At 49.4% G+C, this 22,500-nt stretch overlaps 1 protein-coding gene across 1 annotated transcript in view; it reads left to right on the top strand.

The window, feature by feature from the left end:
• Positions 1 to 22,500, top strand: part of LOC133125975 (reversion-inducing cysteine-rich protein with Kazal motifs-like) — a 48,156-nt gene that overhangs the window by 15,667 nt on the left and 9,989 nt on the right. Inside the window, exons 3-10 of the mRNA XM_061237736.1 lie at positions 361 to 534; positions 6,322 to 6,534; positions 10,831 to 10,967; positions 12,160 to 12,300; positions 12,783 to 12,971; positions 16,146 to 16,268; positions 17,655 to 17,826; positions 20,869 to 21,064. Coding sequence (XP_061093720.1) covers positions 361 to 534; positions 6,322 to 6,534; positions 10,831 to 10,967; positions 12,160 to 12,300; positions 12,783 to 12,971; positions 16,146 to 16,268; positions 17,655 to 17,826; positions 20,869 to 21,064 — 1,345 coding nt within the window. The remainder of the gene's footprint in view (positions 1 to 360; positions 535 to 6,321; positions 6,535 to 10,830; positions 10,968 to 12,159; positions 12,301 to 12,782; positions 12,972 to 16,145; positions 16,269 to 17,654; positions 17,827 to 20,868; positions 21,065 to 22,500) is intronic.

A 22,500-nucleotide genomic window follows, 5' to 3' on the forward strand; every position in this document is an offset into this window, starting at 1 on the left:
AAAAATATGTGTTTGTAATACATACGTACATGCCCTGACATTTACACTGAGCTGAACACTGTTCACATTCTTTCCTCTGATCACATGTGGGCACATGTATTTGTGTGTGTGTGCGTCCCTGTGTGCCTGTGTGTATGTGCATGCATGTGTGTGGGTAGGCGTGTGTGTGTGTGTGTGTGTGTGTGTTTGCGTGTGACAGTGGCTATGTGCATGCGTGTATATGTGTGCATTGGTGCGTGTGTGTGTGTGTGTGTGTGTGTGTGTGTGTGTGCAGGTCCATATGTGACAGTGAGTATGTGCATGTCTGTATGTGTGTGTGTGAGTTCCCCTCTGTGACCCCTGGTTCGTCTGTACCCGCAGAGAGAAGTGTCAGGAGATCAGCACGAACTGGGGCACACAGACCTGGCAGGAGTTTGACCAGCTGTGTGAGTACAACCCTGTGGAGTCAGACCTGGTCACCTGCCTGGCAGACGTCCGGGAACCGTGTCAGCTGGGCTGCAAGGACCTCACGTACTGCACCAACTTCAACAACAGGTGAGTGACCTCACCTCACGTACCACACAAACTTCAACAACAGGTGAGTGACCTCACCTCACATACCACACCAACTTCAACAACAGGTGAGTGACCACACCTCACCTCACGTACTGCACCAACTTCAACATCAGGTGAGTGACCCTACCTCAGGTACTTGACTAGGCGGGGAACAATCCTCTCTAGAGCAACGTGGGTTAAGGGCCTTGCTCAAGGGAGCAACAGCTGGACGGATCTCGTTGTGGCTACACTGGGATTAGAACCACCAGCCTTCCAGGTCCCAGTCATGCACCTTAGACACCAGGCTATAGGCTGGCCCAGTCAAGCACCTTAGCCACTAGGCTGGCCCAGTCAAGCACCTTAGCCACTAGGCTATAGGCTGGCCCAGTCAAGCACCTTAGCCACTAGGCTATAGGCTGGCCCAGTCAAGCACCTTAGCCTCTAGGCTACAGGCTGGCCCAGTCAAACACCTTAGCCTCTAGGCTACAGGCTGGCCTAGTGTAGCACCTTAGCCACTCTGCTATAGGCTGGCCCCAGTTTGCTACAACAGCAAGTGGCCTTAGCCACTGAGTAACAGAAGAGTGAGTCTCCACTGCACTTGTATTTTTATACCAGAATGAATTGAACTGTACTTATTGTCGCCGCCGTCTTGGTCAGGTCTCCGCTAAGAAACAGATTTATTTCATTTCTCGTGACTTCGTGGTGAAATGAAAGTGAAGTAAATAATGAAAGGGTCACGCACACACGCACGCACGCACGCACACACACACGCACGCACACGCGCACGCACACACGCGCGCACACACGCACGCGCGCACACACGCACGCGCGCACACACGCACGCGCGCACACACGCACGCACACACGCAGGCACGGAGTTGTCCTCAGTGACCGGCGCATTGGGCTCAAAGTCTCTAAAACGCTCCATTGTAATTCACCGTGGCAGGGGTAGCACGTGAGCGTCTGTGGAGTCACGGCAGTCTGGAGCGATGGCTGGAGGACTGAGCCGGCAGGCCCGGGCTGGGCTCTGTCTGTGGGCTCTGCGTGCCGCCCTCCGGGGCGAAATGTCACCCTTCAGCCTCCTCTGAGGCTCGTGGGAAACCGGCCTTTCAGACCGCTTTTCTAAATAACGTAGTCCGCTCACAGTCGGACAAAATGGCTCTGTTTCTTCTTCTTCTATTGTTGTGCGGGTGAGAGGGAATGGCAGGGGTTCGTGTAGATGAAGGCCGGCGCGCAGACGCTAATGGCCACGGGGACGAACCCGGTGCTCAGACCGAGGGTCCCTCCGGGGGGGTTTCTCCCGTGGTGGCCCGGGGTCGGTTGCGGTGATGGCGGGTCGAGGCGGCCACGGGGTCATCCTCCAGTCACGGGGGAGGGGGGGCGCGGGGGGGGGGGGGGGCGAAGCCGCAGCGCGGGAACAGAGCCGGCCGGCGTCGTCGGGGGCGACAGCGGCGCAGCGTGGCGCGTTTGAGCGCGGTCTGGGGCCCCGGCTCGCCGCGGAGACCATCAAAGCCGGGCCGGGGGAGAGAACCACACAGACACGACGGGGTTCACTGGACCACGGGTCGAGCGCTGGCCGTGGGGGGGGCGTGGGGGGGGCGCTGAAGGCCCGGGACGGGGCCTGCAGAGACGGTGTCTTTTTGCGAAAATCACCTTTTAACTCCAGTGTTCTTGACCTTAGATATCCCTCGGGGAAATGGCAGACAATCACTGTTGGTGTGCGTGTGAATAAGAAGCATCAGTTGTACAGCGCTTTGGATAAAGGCGCTCTATAAATGCCTACCATTTTACCATTTTTCTTCTACATGACAAAAGGTTTTATAAACAGAAAATCACTTTTCCATTTTATTTTCATGTCTTTCTCACTCACCCTTTTTCTTTTCCTCTAGTGCACTACTTTTCCCTCCCTCTGTCTTTCATCTCTCTATCTCTCCCCCTCTCTCCTCTACTCTCAAAGTACTTATGTGGAGATCTTAGTTTGTACTCAATTAAAATGTTTTTTTTTTTTATTGTTGTTATTTCGAAACGCATACTACACGCCCGTTCGCCCCGACCAGATCTGAAGGGCCCCTTTGATCGCCGAAGTCTCCGCGTCTCCCGAGACCTCCCCGCTCCGGAGTCGGGAACAATCCGAAGATTCCTCCGTCTTTATTTTCCTTGGAGCGGAGACAGGAAGAATCCCGGTTTTATGTGATGGCACCGCAGAGTTCAGACAAACAAATGCTGGCTCCGGTTTCCTTTGAAGGGCTCCCGGGGGGGGGTGGACACGGACGAGGCCCCCCCCCCCCCTCCCCACTTTGGGCTTCAAAGCCGGGGCGCCTCATGCCGTAGGGTCCCCAGCTTGTGGTCGCCGCGTGGAACTCAAACACGGCCCGGGGCACTGGGAGAGGGGGCTCGTTCGGGATAGGGGTTCCCCCTGGTGTTCTGTGTACCCACAAAGAGACAAACAAGGGTCACCCCCCCCCCCCCCCCGCCGCCCGACACCAAATCCCAACCCTGCTGTTGTGCAAATAAACTGGCCTCTTTGCATCATTTGTTGATTCCCAAAAATAGAGCGTGGTGCCCTTCAGATGCTCTCACTGCTGTGGCCTGGTGCTAAACACTTCCCTGGTGTTCTGGCTAAATTTTGAACGTGGTTCTCTCAACCTTGCCACCTTATCTTCCTCTGGGGATGAGTCAATTGCCATGAACGTTGTCCTCTCCCTCTCCACCTCAGCTGGTGAGTGTTCTGGCACAAAACGGCTGCCGTTGCATCACCCAGGTGGTGGTTGAGAGAGAGTTTCCCACCTCATCACTGTGAAAGCGCTTCGAGTGAAAAAAGCGTCGTATAACTGCATTGAACTCTCTATTTATCTAAACAGGCAGGGGCAGCACGAGTGCCTCAGTGAAGTCACGAAAGCGATCGCTGGAGGATTCAGCCGCCAGTCCCCGGGTTCTGCTCGTTTGTGGGTTTCGCGTGCAGTTCTCCGGGGTGAAATGTCACCCTTCAGGCTCTCTAAGGCTCGTGGGAACGCGTTTCAAAACCGTTTTTTTTAAATAATGTATTCGACTGATGTGCAAATAAACTGGCTCGTCGTTTGTTGATGCCGAAAGGTGGGGGGGGGGCTCGGCAAGGACGGCGGAGGTCCCCCCTGGCGTGCGGGGTACCCTCACGGAGACAAACCAGGGTCACCCCCACCCCCCACCCCCCCACCTCAACACCAAAGCCTAACCCTGCTGATGTGCAAATAAACTGACCCCCTTTCTTCACATGGCGTGTTGATGCCAAAAACAGCGCGGTGCGCTTCAGACGCCCCCCACCAGGGCGGCGCCCTCTCACGGTCCCCTAGCGGGGATCGCGTCCCACGGTTCCCCCCCGCTCGAAGGCCCGCGGGGGGGTGTTTGGTTTCTCGTCGCCGTGCACGGCAGGGTATCGGTATCTCCGTGTTTACATTCCTGGAGGCATTCCACGACTGCCGCCATCTTCCCCCCCCCCCCATCCCCACCCCCCACGACGTGTCCGTTTTTGTCCTTTTTTGTTCATCGCTCGCAGATGTGCAGTGAAGATCAAACGGAAACATGAAAATGGCGTTTTGAAGCAGAGAAACCTGTGGCACGCTGTGGGGCTTTAGTGTATTAAAGACGAGGTGAAGCGACACGGAGCCGATACCCGCAATAAAACACGGCAAGAGGACTTTTACTCTCTGAACCTGGACTTTACACCTCTGGCTGTGGTACTTGCACTCTCAGAAGTAAAGTGAGGTTTTTGTTTTTCAAGGATCACATTTCTCAAATGTACCATGAAAGTACAGTATTGTTTCTTGGGGCACAAATGAGTACACTTTCCAAGCAAAAAAAGGTACAAATTTATCCATCCATCCATCCATTATCTGAACCCGCTTATCCTGATCAGGGTCGCAGGGGGGCTGGAGCCTATCCCAGCATACATTGGGCGAAAGGCAGGAATACACCCTGGACAGGTCGCCAGTCCATCGCAGGGCACACACACCATTCACTCACACACTCATACCTACGGGCAATTTAGACTCTCCAATCAGCCTAACGTGCATGTCTTTGGACTGTGGGAGGAAACCGGAGTACCCGGAGGAAACCCACGCAGACACGGGGAGAACATGCAAACTCCACACAGAGAGGCCCCGGCCGACGGGGATTCGAACCCAGGACCTCCTTGCTGTGAGGCGGCAGTGCTACCCACTGCACCATGGTACAAATTTATGATATATATATATTACAATTTTATGTGCCTATAGAGTACCACCCCAGGGACAAGTATTTGTACCTTTTTAGGCACTTTTCATATTTTCATTTCTGTGAGCGCGACTCAAAGCACCATAAGAGTTTGACTTATGGCCTTTTTCAGCTCCTCTATTCAGCGGATAACGTGCACGTGTGTTTAACTCGGCGCACAGCGACCTGATGTTCTCTGACCGCAAAAGAAGAATTAGACAAAACACTGTTCCGCTGCCCTCTCGGCCTCCTCCACCAATCACTGCTCGGCAAGTGCAGGAGTTCCTCCCGTGTCAGCCAATAAAAGAAGGTTATACTGTATAAACGGAGACTGGATTTGAGTGGGTAACGACTTCTCACGGTCCACTCCTTGACCTCCCGCGGCTGCTCCTGTACGACCCGAAGCGGAGTGTTGTCTCTAAATATGGCCGGTCTCAGCTCCCTGCGGCTACCCCCGGTGACCTCCCGGGACAGGAAGTGGCTCCCCGGTGACCTCCCGGGACAGGAAGTGGCTCCCCGGTGACCTCTCGGGGCAGGAAGTGGTTGCCGAGGGCCCGGCACCGTGTAAATAAACTCTGATGACCGGAGATGGGCGTCTGCCTGCTCCCGCCTCTGTCTGGGAATTCCCCCACACCTACTAATCACACTCTGTGCTGCTGAGAGCACGATCTCTTTCTCTCTCTCTCTGTCTCTCTTTCTTCTCTCTGTATCTCACTCTCTTTATGTCTGTCTCTCTCTGTCTCTGTCTCTCTTTCTCTCTCTGTCTCTCTGTTCTCTCTATCTCACTCTCTTTATGTCTCTCTCTCACTCTGTCTCTCTCCGTCTCTCTCTCTCCATCTCTTATCTCCCACTTTCTCTGTCTCTTTCATATCATATCTCTTGGAAAAAAGAAAGTGTACCCTGGTGTAAAATCTCACTATGACCAGCTTGATATAACCAGCTACTAGCTGTTTCTGAACAAAGCTTGTGCTGGTCAAACCATGTTCAGTATGGGGCTGGTCTGAACTGGTCAACCAGCTACCAGCTGTTTCAAAACCTAGGTATCTTGTAATGAACATTTTGAATGCAGCAGAAAACTGATTGTAATGTCTTAATGTCCGTGTGTGTTGTGTGTGTGTGTTTGCACAGGCCTATGGGGCTGTAGCACGCAGTCATGTCTAACGTGTGTCCGTGGTGTGTGTTTGTTGTGTGTGTTGTGTGTGTGTATATAATGTGTGTGTGTGTGTGTATACTGTGTGTGTGTGTGTATAATGTGTGTGTGTGTGTGTGTGTTGTGTGTGTGTGTATAATGTGTGTGTGTGTGTATAATGTGTGTGTGTGTGTGTATAATGTGTGTGTATATAATGTGTGTGTGTGTATAATGTGTGTGTGTGTGTGTGTGTGTATAATGTGTGTGTGTGTGTATACTGTGTGTGTGTGTGTATAATGTGTGTATAATGTGTGTGTGTGTGTGTGTATAATGTGTGTGTGTGTGTATACTGTGTGTGTGTGTGTGTATAATGTGTGTGTGTGTGTGTATATAATGTGTGTGTGTGTGTGTGTGTGTGTGTGTTTACGCAGGCCTACAGAGCTGTTCCGGAGCTGCAACACGCAGTCGGACCAGGGGGCTCAGAGCGACATCGGGCTGTGGGCCAACGGCACCATCAAGATGCCCTTCATGAACATCCCGGTGCTGGACATCAGCAAGTGCCGTCCGGACATGTGGAGGGCCGTGGCCTGCGCCCTGCAGATCAAGCCCTGCTACAGCAAGTCCCGCGGGAGCGTCATCTGCAAGTACGTTATCGCTGACGTTTTTATCCAACGCGAATGGCGGTTGATTAGACTAAGCGACTTAACCACGCACCTTAGCCGATAGGCTACAGGCTGGCCCGGCGTGTCCAGGATTGTGTCGAATCACGGCAGATTAGCAAATCCAGCGGGAACGCCATCTGCAAGTGCGTCCGTGACCACACCGTGCCCCTGTCCCTGACTCACAGTACATTACAGTACAGGACAGTTATTTATCTGACGTTTTTATCCGAAGTGACCTACAGTTGATTAGACTAAGCAACTAACGAAGCACCTTAGCCGAGAGGCTACAGCCCGGCTCAGCGTGTAGCTCCAGGATTGTGTGAAAGTGTGGGCATGACCCTTCCACTACCCTTCGTCTTCCTCCAAATCCCGACCGGGGCCTTTCTGTGCGGAGTTTCTGCCTGTTCTCTCCATGCACGTGTGGGTTTTCCTCCCGCAGTCCAAAGACATGCAGATTAGATTCATTTAGATGGGCGTTAACAGGGTGTTGCTGTTAAAGAGCACGTGTGCTCAGTCAACCTACCCTGTATAAATAAAGGTTAAAAAAAAAGACATAAATCAGGTGGGATTTTTAAAAACCACAATCCCCATGATTCCCCTCGCCGCTCTGCCGCCGCGGTCGAACACAGACTCCGGGCCTGCAGGGTGGGGGGGGGGGGGGGGGGGGAGTAACCGACAGGAAGTGCAGATGACTGGAACGTGATGATCAAAGCAGGCTGCACCCTGGGTAATTACAGGGCCCGGGAGGTTACGGGGCTAAATGAGACGGCGCGGGGGCGGCTGTGATCGCGGCGCGCTTGTGACTGAAGTGCGCTCGTTAAGGGAGCGATGCGGCCGAGAAACCGCCACCTACGCGTCTCCGCGTCTCCGCGTCTCCGCGCCTCGCGTTAAATCTCACCGCCGCCAAGCCCCGGCCCGAACCCTTCTGGAGCGTCTAATTTACCGAGCGTTACGTTCTCCACCCACCCCCCCTCCAACCCCCCGCAGAAAAAACTGACACCCTGTCACAGCGTCAGCAGTCTAATGGAAGTGGCTGAAAGACTGCGAGCTGGAAACATAAGAAGGTTTCGCGCTCAGGATGCCGCGCTCTGAATTTTGCTGACAAAAAAGAGGTTTTGATAGAGGCTCAAGCTAGGTTCTGAAACAGCAGGTAGCTGGTTAATCACTTCAGACTGGCTCCATACTCAACATGGTTTGACCAGCTCAAACTAGGTTTTGAAACAGCTGCTAGTTGGTTGACCAGTTCAGACCAGCTCCATACTCAACAAGGTTTGACCAGCTCAAACTAGGTTTTGAAACAGCTGCTAGTTGGTTGACCAGTTCAGACCAGCTCCATACTCAACAAGGTTTGACCAGCTCAAGCGATCTTTTGAAACGGCCGCTAGCTGGCTATTTCCAGCCGGTCATTGCTGGATTTCACACCAGGGAAGTGAACCATCACCTCAGTCACGTTTCCTCCCACAACTCACAGTGTATGTTGGCGTTTGAGTTTAGAGTTGTGGATTTAGCCACCTGACACATTCCATCGAGCACCTATGCCTGCGGCTACGCGTTGTGTGGATGAATCGCTCAGTCAAATCCACCTGTATTTACACACGCGGGAGGAAGGAGTCTTTAGAGCTCACATTCTCCTGTCTTCTCGGCGTGCCGCGCCACACCTTCCTGCCAAAGCCATGAGGGTTAGCGGTAAATATTTCACATGCCGCTACATTAGGTCTCATCGACGCGTTCATCCGTGGGTGTCACCTCAACTCCCACTCCCAGCTGCACGTAACCTGTGTTAGGTTGAATGAGATTATGTTATGGCCCGTCCACACCAAAAACTATTAACTATAACGATAACTATAAATATGTCGTTTCGTTCCAACTCAAGTGGATCGCGGAGTTCACACCACAACTGTAATGCCGATGACAGTAAAGAATGATATCATTGGGAACACGTTAAGAGCAGATTTTATTCCAGCTGCACGAACAGTGAAACACTTACAACCAATCAAAATCCATCCAAATTTACAGTCCTGGGCATCACATTCACAATTGCAGATGACATAGCCGAGAGACTATTTACGGAAAGTTATGGTTCATCGGTGTGAATGCTTGCATCGTTATGGTTATAGCTACGGTTATAGTTACAGTTCTTGGCCTTTAGTGTCCTCAGATAGTGTCCTCTGTAGCTCTTACAGGAATCGGAGAGCAGGGTGTAACATTCCTGGGCAGTGAAGCTGCCAAGTAGCAGGTAGGTATCATCCATCAGGACAGTAGGATACCAGTGGGAGCTAACCACGTTGACCTCTGTTATTAAGGTCCCGTTGAGCTCAACAGGGAATGAGAATAGAAAAAAAAGCCTGTTCACATTTTATCCAAAATCGGCCAACCTTTGGGATCCTGGAAGCCAGGTAATGTGGGCTAACTTTAATCGTTTGCTTTAGGGCGGGCGTACGTTATACGATTATCTCACGGGTTATGATGTCGGGAGCTCGGATTCCCTTTCACACTTCGCGAGGTCGGACTGTGACTACGGATCGGATGATAACGTAGACTATCCGGGCTCCTGACCAGATCAGAAAAACATTATAAACAGCACCGCCTCCTGATTGGTCAACTGGGAATCAAAACACAGAATCTACTCACAAGACCATTCACACCTTTCACAAATCATTTTGACATGTTTTTTTCTTGGTTTGGCCTCCACTGTTTCAGTAGAATGCTAGCTAGGACTAGGCCTCCGGGTGTCCTGTGCTTTCTTAGGCCATTAATAAGTACATACAAACACAGGGTGAGTTGTCTTATCTAAACAGTGTAGGGCTGTCGGTGGGATGGGCTGACTGCGCTTGACCTGAGAGCAATCAGTCAGAGACGAGAGTGCCGAGCTGACACCTCGCCCAAAACAGTCCAAACACGGGCCCCCAGTTGACCAAATCTTCGCCCGAATGCATCTGCGTGCGAAACAGTTGAACCTGAACGCATCACCCAAAGGCCTGCACTCCGAACGCAACTTAAAGACTGTCTGAATTAACTTTTTCCTCAGTTTAGTCGGTTCCTCATAACCATACGAACACGTCTTGAAGTATAGATTTCATACAATTAATAACATTGTAATACTTATATACGTATTTTCACACCGAAGATTTTTCCATCCGCTTCCTGTAAAAGTATTTGAATTTAGATGTCTTGTCATCGTATACCCATGTATGTCGATCAAACTTCTGTGGAATGTTTCCTGCTTGGCCCTTTCCAGTGTTCGTAACGGTCCTGCTCGTGCACTCAAAGTTCATACCTATGGAAACAATAAGGTTTCTAGAAGGACCTATGTTTGTAAATTAAAATCGGCCTCACTGTTGATTCCATGGCGTGCCGTTTGATAGCCGTGCCGAGCAGTCTTTTTTTTCTGAGAACGTGCGTCGCTTCCGTTGTTTCCTGGAAAGACAATTAGGGAATGCTCTTTGATGAATTCAGCGTGCAGTTCTTCCTCGAATGCCAGATGCTCTGCCATATGAACATATCGGATTACAGTTTCTCTCCCAACCAACGAGCCTTCGAGGTTTTGGTGAAAAAGCACAACACGCATTGTGTTGGCGTGTTTGAATCGCTACAAAAGCAAGCGGCCAGGAAATGAAGTGATACAGCGGGATGTTGAGTAAACTTTACACGGCGTCTGAGAATTCCAGGTATGAGCCGGTGGCTGTCGAGATGGAGCAAGCAGGAATTCTCTTTGTGGATTCGGTCATGTGCCGCTAAAATTTCATTAAATTACACGAAGGCAGTGTTTCTGGCGAAGCTCAAATTTATAATAGCAATCATGCTTTTCATAAGAAACGTTTTGGTGTATCGTAGAATTACTCCGTAAGAAATTATAAGAATAGTAAAAAGTAAACAAAACAAAAAAAAAAGAACTAGGACTATGATGATATGTCGTTTAAAAAATCGTTCCATCTCAATGGATGGATGGCTGAACACCGCCGTATAAGCCTGCCAGGTTTGTAATCTCGTTAGCAACCGCTTCCCCACCACAATGTCACAGTGGAGCACTAATACCATGACACTGTATATTTGACTTGTACCAAGCGTTTATGAAAACGGAACGAATTATACTTTACACGCAAACAAAGACCAAAGTAATTTTTTAGTTATTCGTCCATGTTGCACTGTTCGGAACACAGTGAGTTTACGTTATGGTTCATCAGTGCGGATGCTCACAGTGTTGCCGTTAGTCACCGTTAGTTGTAGTCAGTTCTTGGTGTGGACGGGGCTTTATTCGCTCTCCCTTTGGGTTGCCAGGTCCGACTGCGTTGACATCCTGACCCAGTGTGGCGACCGGAGGAGGTTTCACGAGGGACAGAGCCCGGAACGCATCTGCAACCGGCTGTCCCCAACCGACGACCCTGAACGCTGCATTCCCCTAGAGAGATACCTGAGTGAGTGCACACACACACATTCACGTATATATACACACACACACACACACACACGCACACACACATTCACGCATACATACACGCACATACTCTCTCTCTCTCTCTCTCTCTCTCTCTCTCTCTCTCTCTCACACACACACACACACACACACACACTGTATTCATTTCTATTCTTTATTTAATACCATTGTTATTGGAGAGCCCTGTAACATGTGCCTCTTACTCCCAGAACACACATTCAGACATGTTTAGACATACACAGATGCACACACATTCACATACAATCACATACAAACACACACACTCGTACTCGCACGTTTACCCACACCGGCCATGGTGGACAAGCCAGTGTCCAATTTGGTGGAGAGGGGCTAGCTGAGGAGAACTACGTGATTAGGGATTGCTCCTGACAAGGTACACTGTCAGGCCCTTCAGGCTATGTCCTGATACTCCCTGCCATAGGAAGAACAATTTCACCCCTCATTACTGTAGACCACACAGTCAGTTTGTCAAGGTATGAACTGGACCAACCATAACCCTGTTTTTTCTGTCTAGAATTCACCCCTACTTTACTTTACTTTGTAACTAGTATGTTTGCTCATATATGTATTAGAGCTTTTTGTATATCTATTCCGTGTATTGGTGAGCACTACGTAGGACATTCATAAGCACTACATAAGCATTCATAAGAGCTTATGTCAATAACTCACTTGGTATGTCACGGTAAGGTCACTTGCTGCATCAATGTTGACATAACACACCATATTCCTATTTGCGGTTATTGACATAAGGCAATTATGAATGCTTATGTTGTGCTTATAAAGGAGTAAAATTGCTTGTATGTAGAAGCCTTCAAATACAGTGTTAGCCAGCATTGTTTAAGTAATGTTACTTGTAAGATGATGCTTGTTCTTGTGTTTTCTGTTCCATAAGAGCTGGTTGGTGTAAATGGTAAATGGATGGCATTTATATAGCGCCTTTATCCAAACTGCTGTGCAATTGAAGCTTCTCATTCACCTGTTCATAAGACACACTCACACAGCAATGGCCATTGGCTGCCATGAGGGTCAGGTGTCTTGCTCAGGGACACTTCGATACACCCAGGGCGGGATTGAACCGGCAGCCCTTCCGAACTGGCAACTGCTCTTACCGCCTGAGCTAAAGTCACCCCGTTGTCTGTGTCCGGTTCCAGCCCCCAGTGCCTTGGGGAACATCATTGAGGAGGTGATTCACCCCTGCAACCCCAACCCATGCCCCAGTAACCACCTGTGTGAGGTCAACAGAAAAGGCTGCCAGCCGGGACAGGACTGCCTGCCGTACTTCTGTGTGCCAGGTGCTGTGCCTCCGCTTGCAGGGGGAGCTGTTTCCCCCAGTTCACCTCTTTTAGCATATTGTAATGAGAAGTTAGTTTTTTATATTTATATTTTATTTGTATTTTACTTTGTATTTTAATCCAGGACTGTTGCATTTGTATTTATGTTCACACTCTAGTTACGTACCTAATTATGTACTGTCTTGGCCTATTTCCTATTTGCGTCCTAGAATACATTTTCATGGCTGTACAACTGATTCTTTGTGAATTGTAGCTCATCCAACCTGTTCTGTAGTTATGCACTTTTTGTTGGATAGCGCATGCTAAATAAAATGTAATGTAATCGAATGTAATTGCAATCCTGATAACATTCATGACTGGCCTGTTTGTGCTTGCATGGCTGTGTGTGCGTGTGTATGTATGGGTGTGTGTGCGTGTGTATGTGTGTGTGTATGTGTGTGTGTATGTGTGTGTGTGCGTGTATCTGTCTGCCTCGAGTGCAGGCTGTAAGCTGGGAGAGGCCTCTGAGTTCCTGGTCAACATGGACGCCCTGATCCAGGTGCCGGTGCACAGCGGGCAGGTGGGCTGCTTTGAGATGTGCACCTGCGGGCAGAGCGGCCGGCTGGAGAACTGCGTGGAGATGCCCTGCATCGACACCTCCAAGACCTGCATCGTGGGAGGCCAGAGGAAAAGTAGGCGGCGCTAACCTAGCTGCGTGCTAACCTAGCCGTGTGCTAGCCATGCACTAACCTAGCTGTGTGCTAAACTAGCCAATGCGCTAACCTAGCCGTGTGTTAACCTAGCAGTGTGCTAACCTAGCTCCGCGCTAACCTAACCGTGTCCTAGCCTAGCCGAATGCGAACCTAGCCGTGTGCTAACCTAACTGTGTGCTAACTTAGCTGAGTGTTAACCTAGCCATGTGCTAACCTAGCCCTGTGTTAACCCAGGTGTGGGCTAAGCTAGTTGAACAATCGGCTGAGTGATCCGATTTATTCCATGCAAAGAATGTATTCATGGGTCACAGTTTACAATAAGGGTACATGGAATTAGGTATGAATGAATTGATGTACAAATATTTGAATCAAGCATGAAAATTTTCATTAGTTCATGTGTATGTTAACTACTAACTAATGTATAAGTTACATTAATATTCATAGTACAAGCCGTAGGATAAACTTATAATTAGTCAACCATTAACAAATACATTAACTGTTTGTTTCTTTTTTCATTCCAATATGAATTCCATTCCATTTCATTAACCAATGTAGTTAACATGAATGACTAATGTACAAATACCTAAACATAAGCTGTCCAGATGAACTTCTCAGTCGTTAACATTCATGAATGCCGGTTTATGTGACCTTATTGTGAAGCGTTCCCTCTTAATTTGATGGGCTTTGTGTTTGTAAATGATCAGAGTGTCTCAGTGTAATAATTATGTTCCTCAGACTGGAATCCCGACAAATTCTGCTGCTGTGAGGACTTGGAGGAGCGGTGTCGTTCCTCGTGTTCTCGTTTGCTTTTTAAATCATCTTTGTTGTTCATTAGCTGCGGTTTGAGAGTGATTTTTAATGCGAGCATCGCTTACAGAAACTTAATGAAGGATGCTGCCAGATGGCTGTCATTTGCCTCTGCTGGAAATCAGAACATTCTGGAAACTCTTGCCAAGATTTTATTTATTACGTTATTTATTTATATTTTGCCATCTGTTCCTGGAAATTCCTGGACATGAAAGGGTATTTAAATAGCCCGAAACTTTCGACCCGACTGTCTGTGGGAAGTTTTGTTGTGATACACTATTTATGTATATTTATTTCTCCCCGGTACCTCAGTCTCAGTCAGTCTGCAGTCGATCGTTTGAGGCTGAGAGAGTTCGGCCCTCTCTCTCGGCTGTCTGCCGGCTCCGTTTTTCGGGGGGAACGACAAGCTTCATCTGGAACCTGTACAGACCAGCACCTCCCTCGACCTCGTCACTTATGAGAATGTTGTACACAAACGCTAAATATAATACGGAAAATAAACGAACCGCAGGCTGGCATTTCCTTCCTGCGGTGAGTTTGCGGTACACCCCGAATGCGGATGCCGGGAACTTGAAAGGGCTGCACTGCCTCCTTCGCTTGTTTAAGACTGCCATGTGTGCACTGCACCCGGGGAGGAATTCAACGCACAACAAGTGCACTGGGCGCTGAGCGCCTGCAGTGCCACCTAGTGGTCATTTGGGGGAATCGTTCAATCAGAAAAACAGAAATGGCTATGAAAGAGATGGGGCTTCATTTTACATCAGGGGTGCACAACTCCGGTCTTGGAGGGCCGGTCTGCGAGCTGATTTTTGTTCCAACCAATAATTCATTTTTCTGACAGCTCTGTAAATTATGCTGGTTCACTCCTGTACTTGAGCACAGTACAATCTTTAGGACACACTTGCAGTCTGCTGCTGGCACATGTACAAATGTCTAAAAGACATTTAGCTAATTAAATAATAAAGAATAGAGGTTGAAACAAAGTCCTGAAGCAGATCGGCCCTTGCTGTGTACCCATGTTTTGCGTGTATTCTTGTCATTGGAACTCTCAAGGTTAATTTCAACAAGCAATATGATTGGAATTGGCAAAAGCCTAATATCTCTCTGAATCGTGCCTGATTGTTTTACTAGAATTGGGAAAGCTGCAGATGTATTTGCTGCTGATTTTATTTGCCATTTGATCGCCTTACATTGCATTTATTCAGCAGACGCTTTTATCCAATGCGATCCAATTTGATACAGATGTGATTGAATACTTTGTTAGATTCAGGACCAAAAAGATTGAGTGTGGCAGTGTGACTAGCTTTATTTAACTACGTTCTTTATTTAGATTTCTTTATTTAGAATTTAGCTACGTAGCTGTGTACTGTGTGGTGTGCACTTTCATGCAGTGGAAAGACGTAAACAGCTATGCAGTAAACAGTGGGGAAGTGGATGAGGCAAAGTGAATTGGCAGATGCTCTTATCCAGAGCGACGTACAACAATGAGCTGATGGCGTTAGGCCTGAAACATACCCTACGCAAATCCGTGAACGCAAATCTCAACGCCAGGCCGACGCATTGCAAACGCATGGTCCATTTGTACATACTCAACGTGCATACTTATGTCCCTGTGGAGGTAATAAACCCCCCAGTCCTCTAGGGGGCGCCTATGCTGTAGCGCCCGCTCTCTGTGACGTTCGACACTGCAGCTTATGCTTGCATTGGGTTAAGACATTATAGAAAGCAAAAACGGCTGAAACTGACTGCGTAGCTGGAGGCGTTAGTGTTCATGTCCTCATGTAGGGTACATTTAGAGTACATCTCTAGCGTACGTACTCACGTAGGGTACATTTAGAGTACATCTCTAGGGTACATATTCCTGTAGGGTACATTTAGGGTAAATCTCTAGGGTACGTACTCATGTAGGGTACATTTAGGGTACATCCCTAGGGTACGTACTCATGTAGGGTACATTTAGAGTACATCTCTAGGGTACGTACTCATGTAGGGTGCATTTAGAGTACATCTCTAGGGTACATATTCCTGTAGGGTACATTTAGGGTACATCCCTAGGGTACATACTCATGTAGGGTGCATTTAGAGTACATCTCTAGGGTACATATTCCTGTAGGGTACATTTAGGGTACATCTCTAGGGTACTTACTCACGTAGGGTACATTTAGGGTACATCTCTAGGGTACATATTCCTGTAGGGTACATTTAGGGTACATCTCTAGGGTACGTACTCACGTAGGGTACATTTAGGGTACATCTCTAGGGTACATACTCCTGTAGGGTGCATGTCGGGCCTTAGGGTCAAGCGCATCGCTGACCTGAATGTCCGATGTTTGACCGTCCTCGCAGATCACGGGACCTCCTTCAAGGTGGACTGCCACCCCTGCTCCTGCTTTGCCGGGGACACCATCTGCTCCACGCGCCAGTGTCTGGGCCCGGAGAGCTCAGAGGAGGACCACCACCACTTCACAGGTGAGGGGGACTCCGCCCAAAAACGGTCTGCACACACCCTGCACTCAGACCCTGCACACACCCTGCACACACCCTGCAGGCCTGCACACACCCTGCACTCACACCCTGCACACACCCTGCACACACCCTGCAGGCCTGCACACACCCTGCACTCACACCCTGCACACACCCTGCACACACCCTGCACACACCCTGCAGGCCTGCACACACCCTGCACTCACACCCTGCACACACCCTGCACACACCCTGCACACACCCTGCACTCAGACCCTGCACTCAGACCCTGCACTCAGACCTTGCACACACCCTGCACACACCCTGCACACACACCCTGCACACACCCTGCACTCAGACCCTGCACACACACCCTGCACACACCCTGCACACACCCTGCACACACCCCGCACACACCCTGCACTCAGACCACACACACCCTGCACACACCCTGCACTCAGACCCTGCACACACCCTGCACACACCCTGCACACAGCCTGCACACACCCTGCACACACCCTGCACACACACCCTGCACACACCCTGCACTCACACCCTGCACACACCCTGCACACACCCTGCACTCAGACCCTGCACACACCCTGCACACACCCTGCACTCAGACCCTGCACACACCCTGCACACACCCTGCACTCAGACCCTGCACTCAGACCCTGCACTCAGACCCTGCACACACCCTGCACACACCCTGCACTCAGACCCTGCACTCAGACCCTGCACACACACCCTGCACACACCCTGCACTCAGACCCTGCACACACCCTGCACACACCCTGCACACACCCTGCACTCAGACCACACACACATTCACACACAGCCTGCATGGTGACGGTGAACAGATCGCATCATAAGTATAGTTCCGAGTGCTAGAAGTGACAGCATAGATTAAAACTTGGATGATGCCGTAGATTAATCTGCTGAGAACAAACGAACAAACGCAGCAGTACTGCAGCAAAACTTATCCGAAAATGTATCCAGAAAGTTTATCCAAAAGCAGTCTAAAATGAATGCCTATCTTTTGCCCATTCACACTCACACACCAATGGGGACAGGCTCCAACTAGCTCATTGGGAGCAAAGTGTCTTGCTCAGGGACTCTTCGACACCCCCGGGCGGGATTGAACCAGCAACAACTACAGCTACAGCTACAGCTAGATGACTACTCTTACCTCCTGAGCTAATGTTAGCCCACATGTCAGGCTATGTTACTACCACTGTAGTTAAAGCAAAATCCTTTTTTTAAAGTTCATTTAGTGAATCAGTCTTTATTGTCCTTAGCTTGTAATGCATTGTGCAGCTTATCATAGTTCAGCAGAAGTTTATCATAAGAATCCACGTGTGAAACGCTGACCTCTGACCCCTGTCTCGGCAGGTCTCCCCTGCGGCTGTCCGGACCAGTTTGTGCCGGTGTGTGCGCAGAACGGGCGCACGTACCCCAGCGCGTGTGTGGCTCGCTGTGTGGGCCTGCAGGACAGTCAGTTTGAGTTCGGCTTCTGCCGGAACAGCAACCCCTGCTCCCCGAACCCCTGCCCCAAGAATCAAAGGTGAGGGGTGGCCAGGGGCCCGTTCTGCCCTGCGCTGCCGTAGTCCCCATGGTGGGACAGCGGTTCTGCCCATGTCAGCACGGGTTTCCTCCAGGTTCCTACCAGGGTTGGAGTGAAAACCTACAGGACGGTAGATCTCCAGGAACAGGGTTGGGCAGCCCCGCTCTACAGGGTGGTAGCGTTTTAGTCCACTCTAAGCCTCATTACATCACTGGCTTTCAGGTCAGGCTAATCCCCCTTTTCCACCCTCCTCTCTCTCACACACACACACACACAGACACTCTCTTTCTCACACTCACTCACTCACTCTCACAGACTCTCACACACATTCACACTCACACTCACAGACACTCTCTTTCTCACACACACTCACACACACACATACACACCCACACATACACACACACATACACACACACACACACACACCCACACACACACACACACACACCCACTCACACACACACACACTCACTCACACACACCCACTCACACACCCACACACACACACACACACACACACCCACACACTCACACACACACCCACACACACACACACACACCCACACACACACACACTCACACACACACACACACTCAGTGCAGCTGTGTTTGTTCAGGTGTGTGGTGGCCGCACTCTCTCAGATCCCTGGCGGTAATGAAACCTCCAGCCCCAGGATGGGGGGGCCGGGGGGGGGGTGTTATTTTACCCTTCCCCGGATTCCTCCTCCGTGATGCTCACAGATCCTCGGGCTCCTGAGAGCCGTGATGTAACTGGCCTACTTCAGGAGGCCTTGGGTCCTGCACGTTCCACACAGAAAATAAATTGACAGTGGAGGTGCATTTTTGTTCTTCAAGGATCACATTACCCAGATGTACTCAGAAAGGCCACTATTTGTATCTGTATTTGTTCAGGCAGCAAATAATTTGGATTCAGGATTTTTTTTATTTTTTTTATTTGGATTGGCAGATTACACTCCTATTTCTGGGATATTAAAGCGTTAAAGTTATTGTTCTATAGTCGCTTATTATACTCATGAAGTATAACAACACACTTGCATGTCGTGCAAAAGTAGATGTAAGAATGGATTCAACACTGAACATTTTACTGTGCACTTTTGCGGGCTGAAACGCAGAAAGAAAAAGCTGTGGCTGTATCATCGCTGCAGTTAACGCACAAATAGTTGTTTTTAGGTTTTTATGAATTGAGGTTTTGGGTCGAGTTTCAGAGTGTGGTCCTCCGTCATATCATGTCAAAGGTAGGGATTTTCCCAAATCCGAATATGATATTCACAAATAAATAGTGTCTTATGTGTATAGTTGTTCCTTCTGAATCTCTTCAATAATAATGTGTTTTCGCATTTCGACTCCATGCCGCATTTCATAGCATCCCCTTGGCAGTGTGTGCCCAAATCTTTTCCCACCAATACTCAGTTATTTCACGAACAAGACAATAAAAAACGGGCTCATTCTCCAGCTTAGCACCTGATTGGTGTTTCTGTGGAGTCTCGCCCAGGGCAGCCGGTTGCCGTGGGAACCGGGCCCCAGCTGGGTTGGCCTGAGAGAGGGGGGCCCTAGCACCAGACTAACTTTGATCCATTATTGATGAGCAAAAGTCAGAAACTTCCCTCTGGGAGTTGAACTCATGAGTGAAAAGTCAGAGCTAAAGCACTTTGTGCTTTGATTGAATTACCCCTCCCCCCGACAGACACACACACACACACGGGACAATGCACACATGCACAGACACACACACACACACACACACACACACACACAGTTTATAACATGCCCTCCAGGCAAACTGAAAAAAACCTTGCTTTCTAACATTAGTCATTTCCTGCACAGCCAGTGCAGTTTTAGCACCATGGTGTTTGTCAGTTTCCTTCAGTGACCTCCCTCAGACCACCCACCCCCTCCTCAGCATCCGCACGACCCTGAACACGTTGGCCCGGTTCTGCTGTGCAATCACAATGCAGCGGCCGTGGTTATCATCAGATACGCAACGCTGCCTTTACGAGCTTTGTAGTTGCAGATGCACACGTCAGGCCCTGTTAGCCGTGATGCACACGTCAGGCCCTGTTAGCCGTGATGCACACGTCAGGCCCTGTTAACGATGATGCATGTGTACGTTTCTGGGCATTTCCCGCTGGCGAGAGAAAGGCGGGAGTAATTTAGCTGTTTATTTCCAGGACGTTTCCCGGATTCGGTAATTTCACTGGCGTTGGCATGCAGGTGTTTGTTTTTACAGCACGGCTGTCGAACCCAGTTTCCACCGAGGACTCAGGAAGGCAGTGGATTTGTGGATGATACTTTTTTTACAATATGTTTTATTTCACAAAGAAATAAACAGGAAGTCTGTGCTCCAAAGAAACTACCAACTACCAAGTGCTGTGTACTTCCAGTTTTGTACTTGAATGCAGTTTGAGTCATCCCTCACAGAACAGGATTCCCACTGAGATGCTATTACACTAAACAGCTTTCTTTTTGTGTGTGTCTGTGTGTGTGCATGTGTGGCAGTGTTTGTATGTGTATGTGGGTGTGTGTGTGTGTGTGTGTATATGTGTGTCTGTATATGTCTGTGTGTAAATGGCAAATGGTTGGCATTTATATAGCGCCTTTATGCAAAGCACTGTACAATTTATGCTTCTCATTCGCCCATTCATACACACACACACACACACACACACACGCACCAAAGGCGATTGGCTGCCATGCAAGGCACCAACCAGCTCGTCAGGAGCATTTAGGGGTTACGTGTCTTGCTCAGGGACACGTCAGCACAAACATTGTGTGTGTATGTGTTTATGTATCTGTGTGAGTGTGTGTATCTGTGTGTGAGTGTGTGTGAGTGTGTGTATCTGTGTGTGTGAGTGTGTGTGTGTGTGTGTGTGTGTGAGTGTGTGTGTGTGTGTGTGTGTGTGCGTGAGTGAGTGTGTGTGTGTGTGTGTCTGTATGTATGTCTGTATGTGTGTCTGTGTGTGTGTGTAACCCCCTCTCTCTCTCTCTCTCTCTCTCCCTCTCTCTCTCTCCCTCTCTCAGATGCATACCAAACCGCCGCGTGTGTCTCAGTGACACCGCTGACTTCCCCTGCACGCAGCACGAGTGTGTGGGCCTCCCGCTCGTCTGCGACAAGACCCAGCTGGACCCGGCCTGCGACACGGCCAACATGGAGCACTCCAGCCTCTGTCTGCTCTACCAAAGAGGGAAAACCCTGTCCTACACGGGCCACTGCCAGGTACGGCCACCAGGGGGTGCTGTTCTGCACTCACTCACTCTCACACATATACTGATCTATATGCACACACACACACACACTCACACACACACTCACTCTCACACATACACTGATCTATATCCACATACACACTCACTCTCACACACACACTGATCTATATGTACACACACACTCACACACACACTCACACACACACATACACTGATCTATATGCACACACACACTCACTCTCACACACACACTGATCTATATGCACATACACACACACACACACACTCTCACACACACTCACTCTCACACACACACTGATCTATATCCACATACACACACACACACTCACACACACACACTCTCACACACACACTGATCTATATGCACATACACACACACACACACTCACTCTCACACATACACTGATCTATATGTACACACACACTCACACACACACTCACTCTCACACACACACTGATCTATATGTACACACACACTCACACACACACTCACTCTCACACACACACTGATCTATATGCACATACACACACACACACACACACACTCACTCACACACACACTGATCTATATGCACATACACACACACACACACTGATCTATACGCACATACACACACACATGCACTCAGTGGGGAGTCCAAATCTAGGGCATGCTGTTGACAAGGAGCTGCACAGAACTGCTGTGCGATGTATAGACCACTGAAATGAAGTGTGTGTGTGTTTGTGAGCGTGTGTGTGTATGTGTGGAGTGTGTGTGAGTGTGTGTCTATGTGTGTGTCTGTCTGTGTGTGTAACTGTGTGTGTGTGTGTGTGTGTGGGAGATTAGCCCTTTGTTGAAGCCCTGGTGTGTAGATACTGTGGCAGAAGGGCACTCGGAGGTTGGCTGCTTGCTGCTTGTTGGACTCACACAAAGGCAGAGACACTGGGCGCTATTAGAGGAGTGTCTCTGCTGATGTGGATATAAAGGAGAGGGGAGGGTGAAAGGGTCTGTGTGTGTGTGTGTGTGTGTACATATAGATCAGTGTGTGTGTGTGTGTGTGTGTGTGTACATATAGATCAGTGTGTGTGTGTGTGTGTGTGTGAGTACATGTCTGCATATTTCATCATCAGCTGTCAGAGAAATACACATCGCTGTCAGTCTATCTGTACATTTACATTCCTGTACACACACACGCACGCGCACACACCAGTAGACACAGACTGCAGAAGTACACACACACACATACACACATCTCAAAATACATACACACAAGTAGGCACAGCGTGAATACACACACACACACACGCACACACACACACACACACACACACGCAGCAGTGCAGAATCGCTAATGGAAAGATTTAGAACTGGAAGCCTTCAGTGATGTAAAATGGATGAAGCAGGGGTTATTGGTTATAGGTACGATACACGAGGAAGTGTTGGGA

This window comes from Conger conger, chromosome 4 (genome assembly GCF_963514075.1).
Source record: "Conger conger chromosome 4, fConCon1.1, whole genome shotgun sequence".
Taxonomy (NCBI): Eukaryota; Metazoa; Chordata; class Actinopteri; order Anguilliformes; family Congridae; genus Conger; species Conger conger.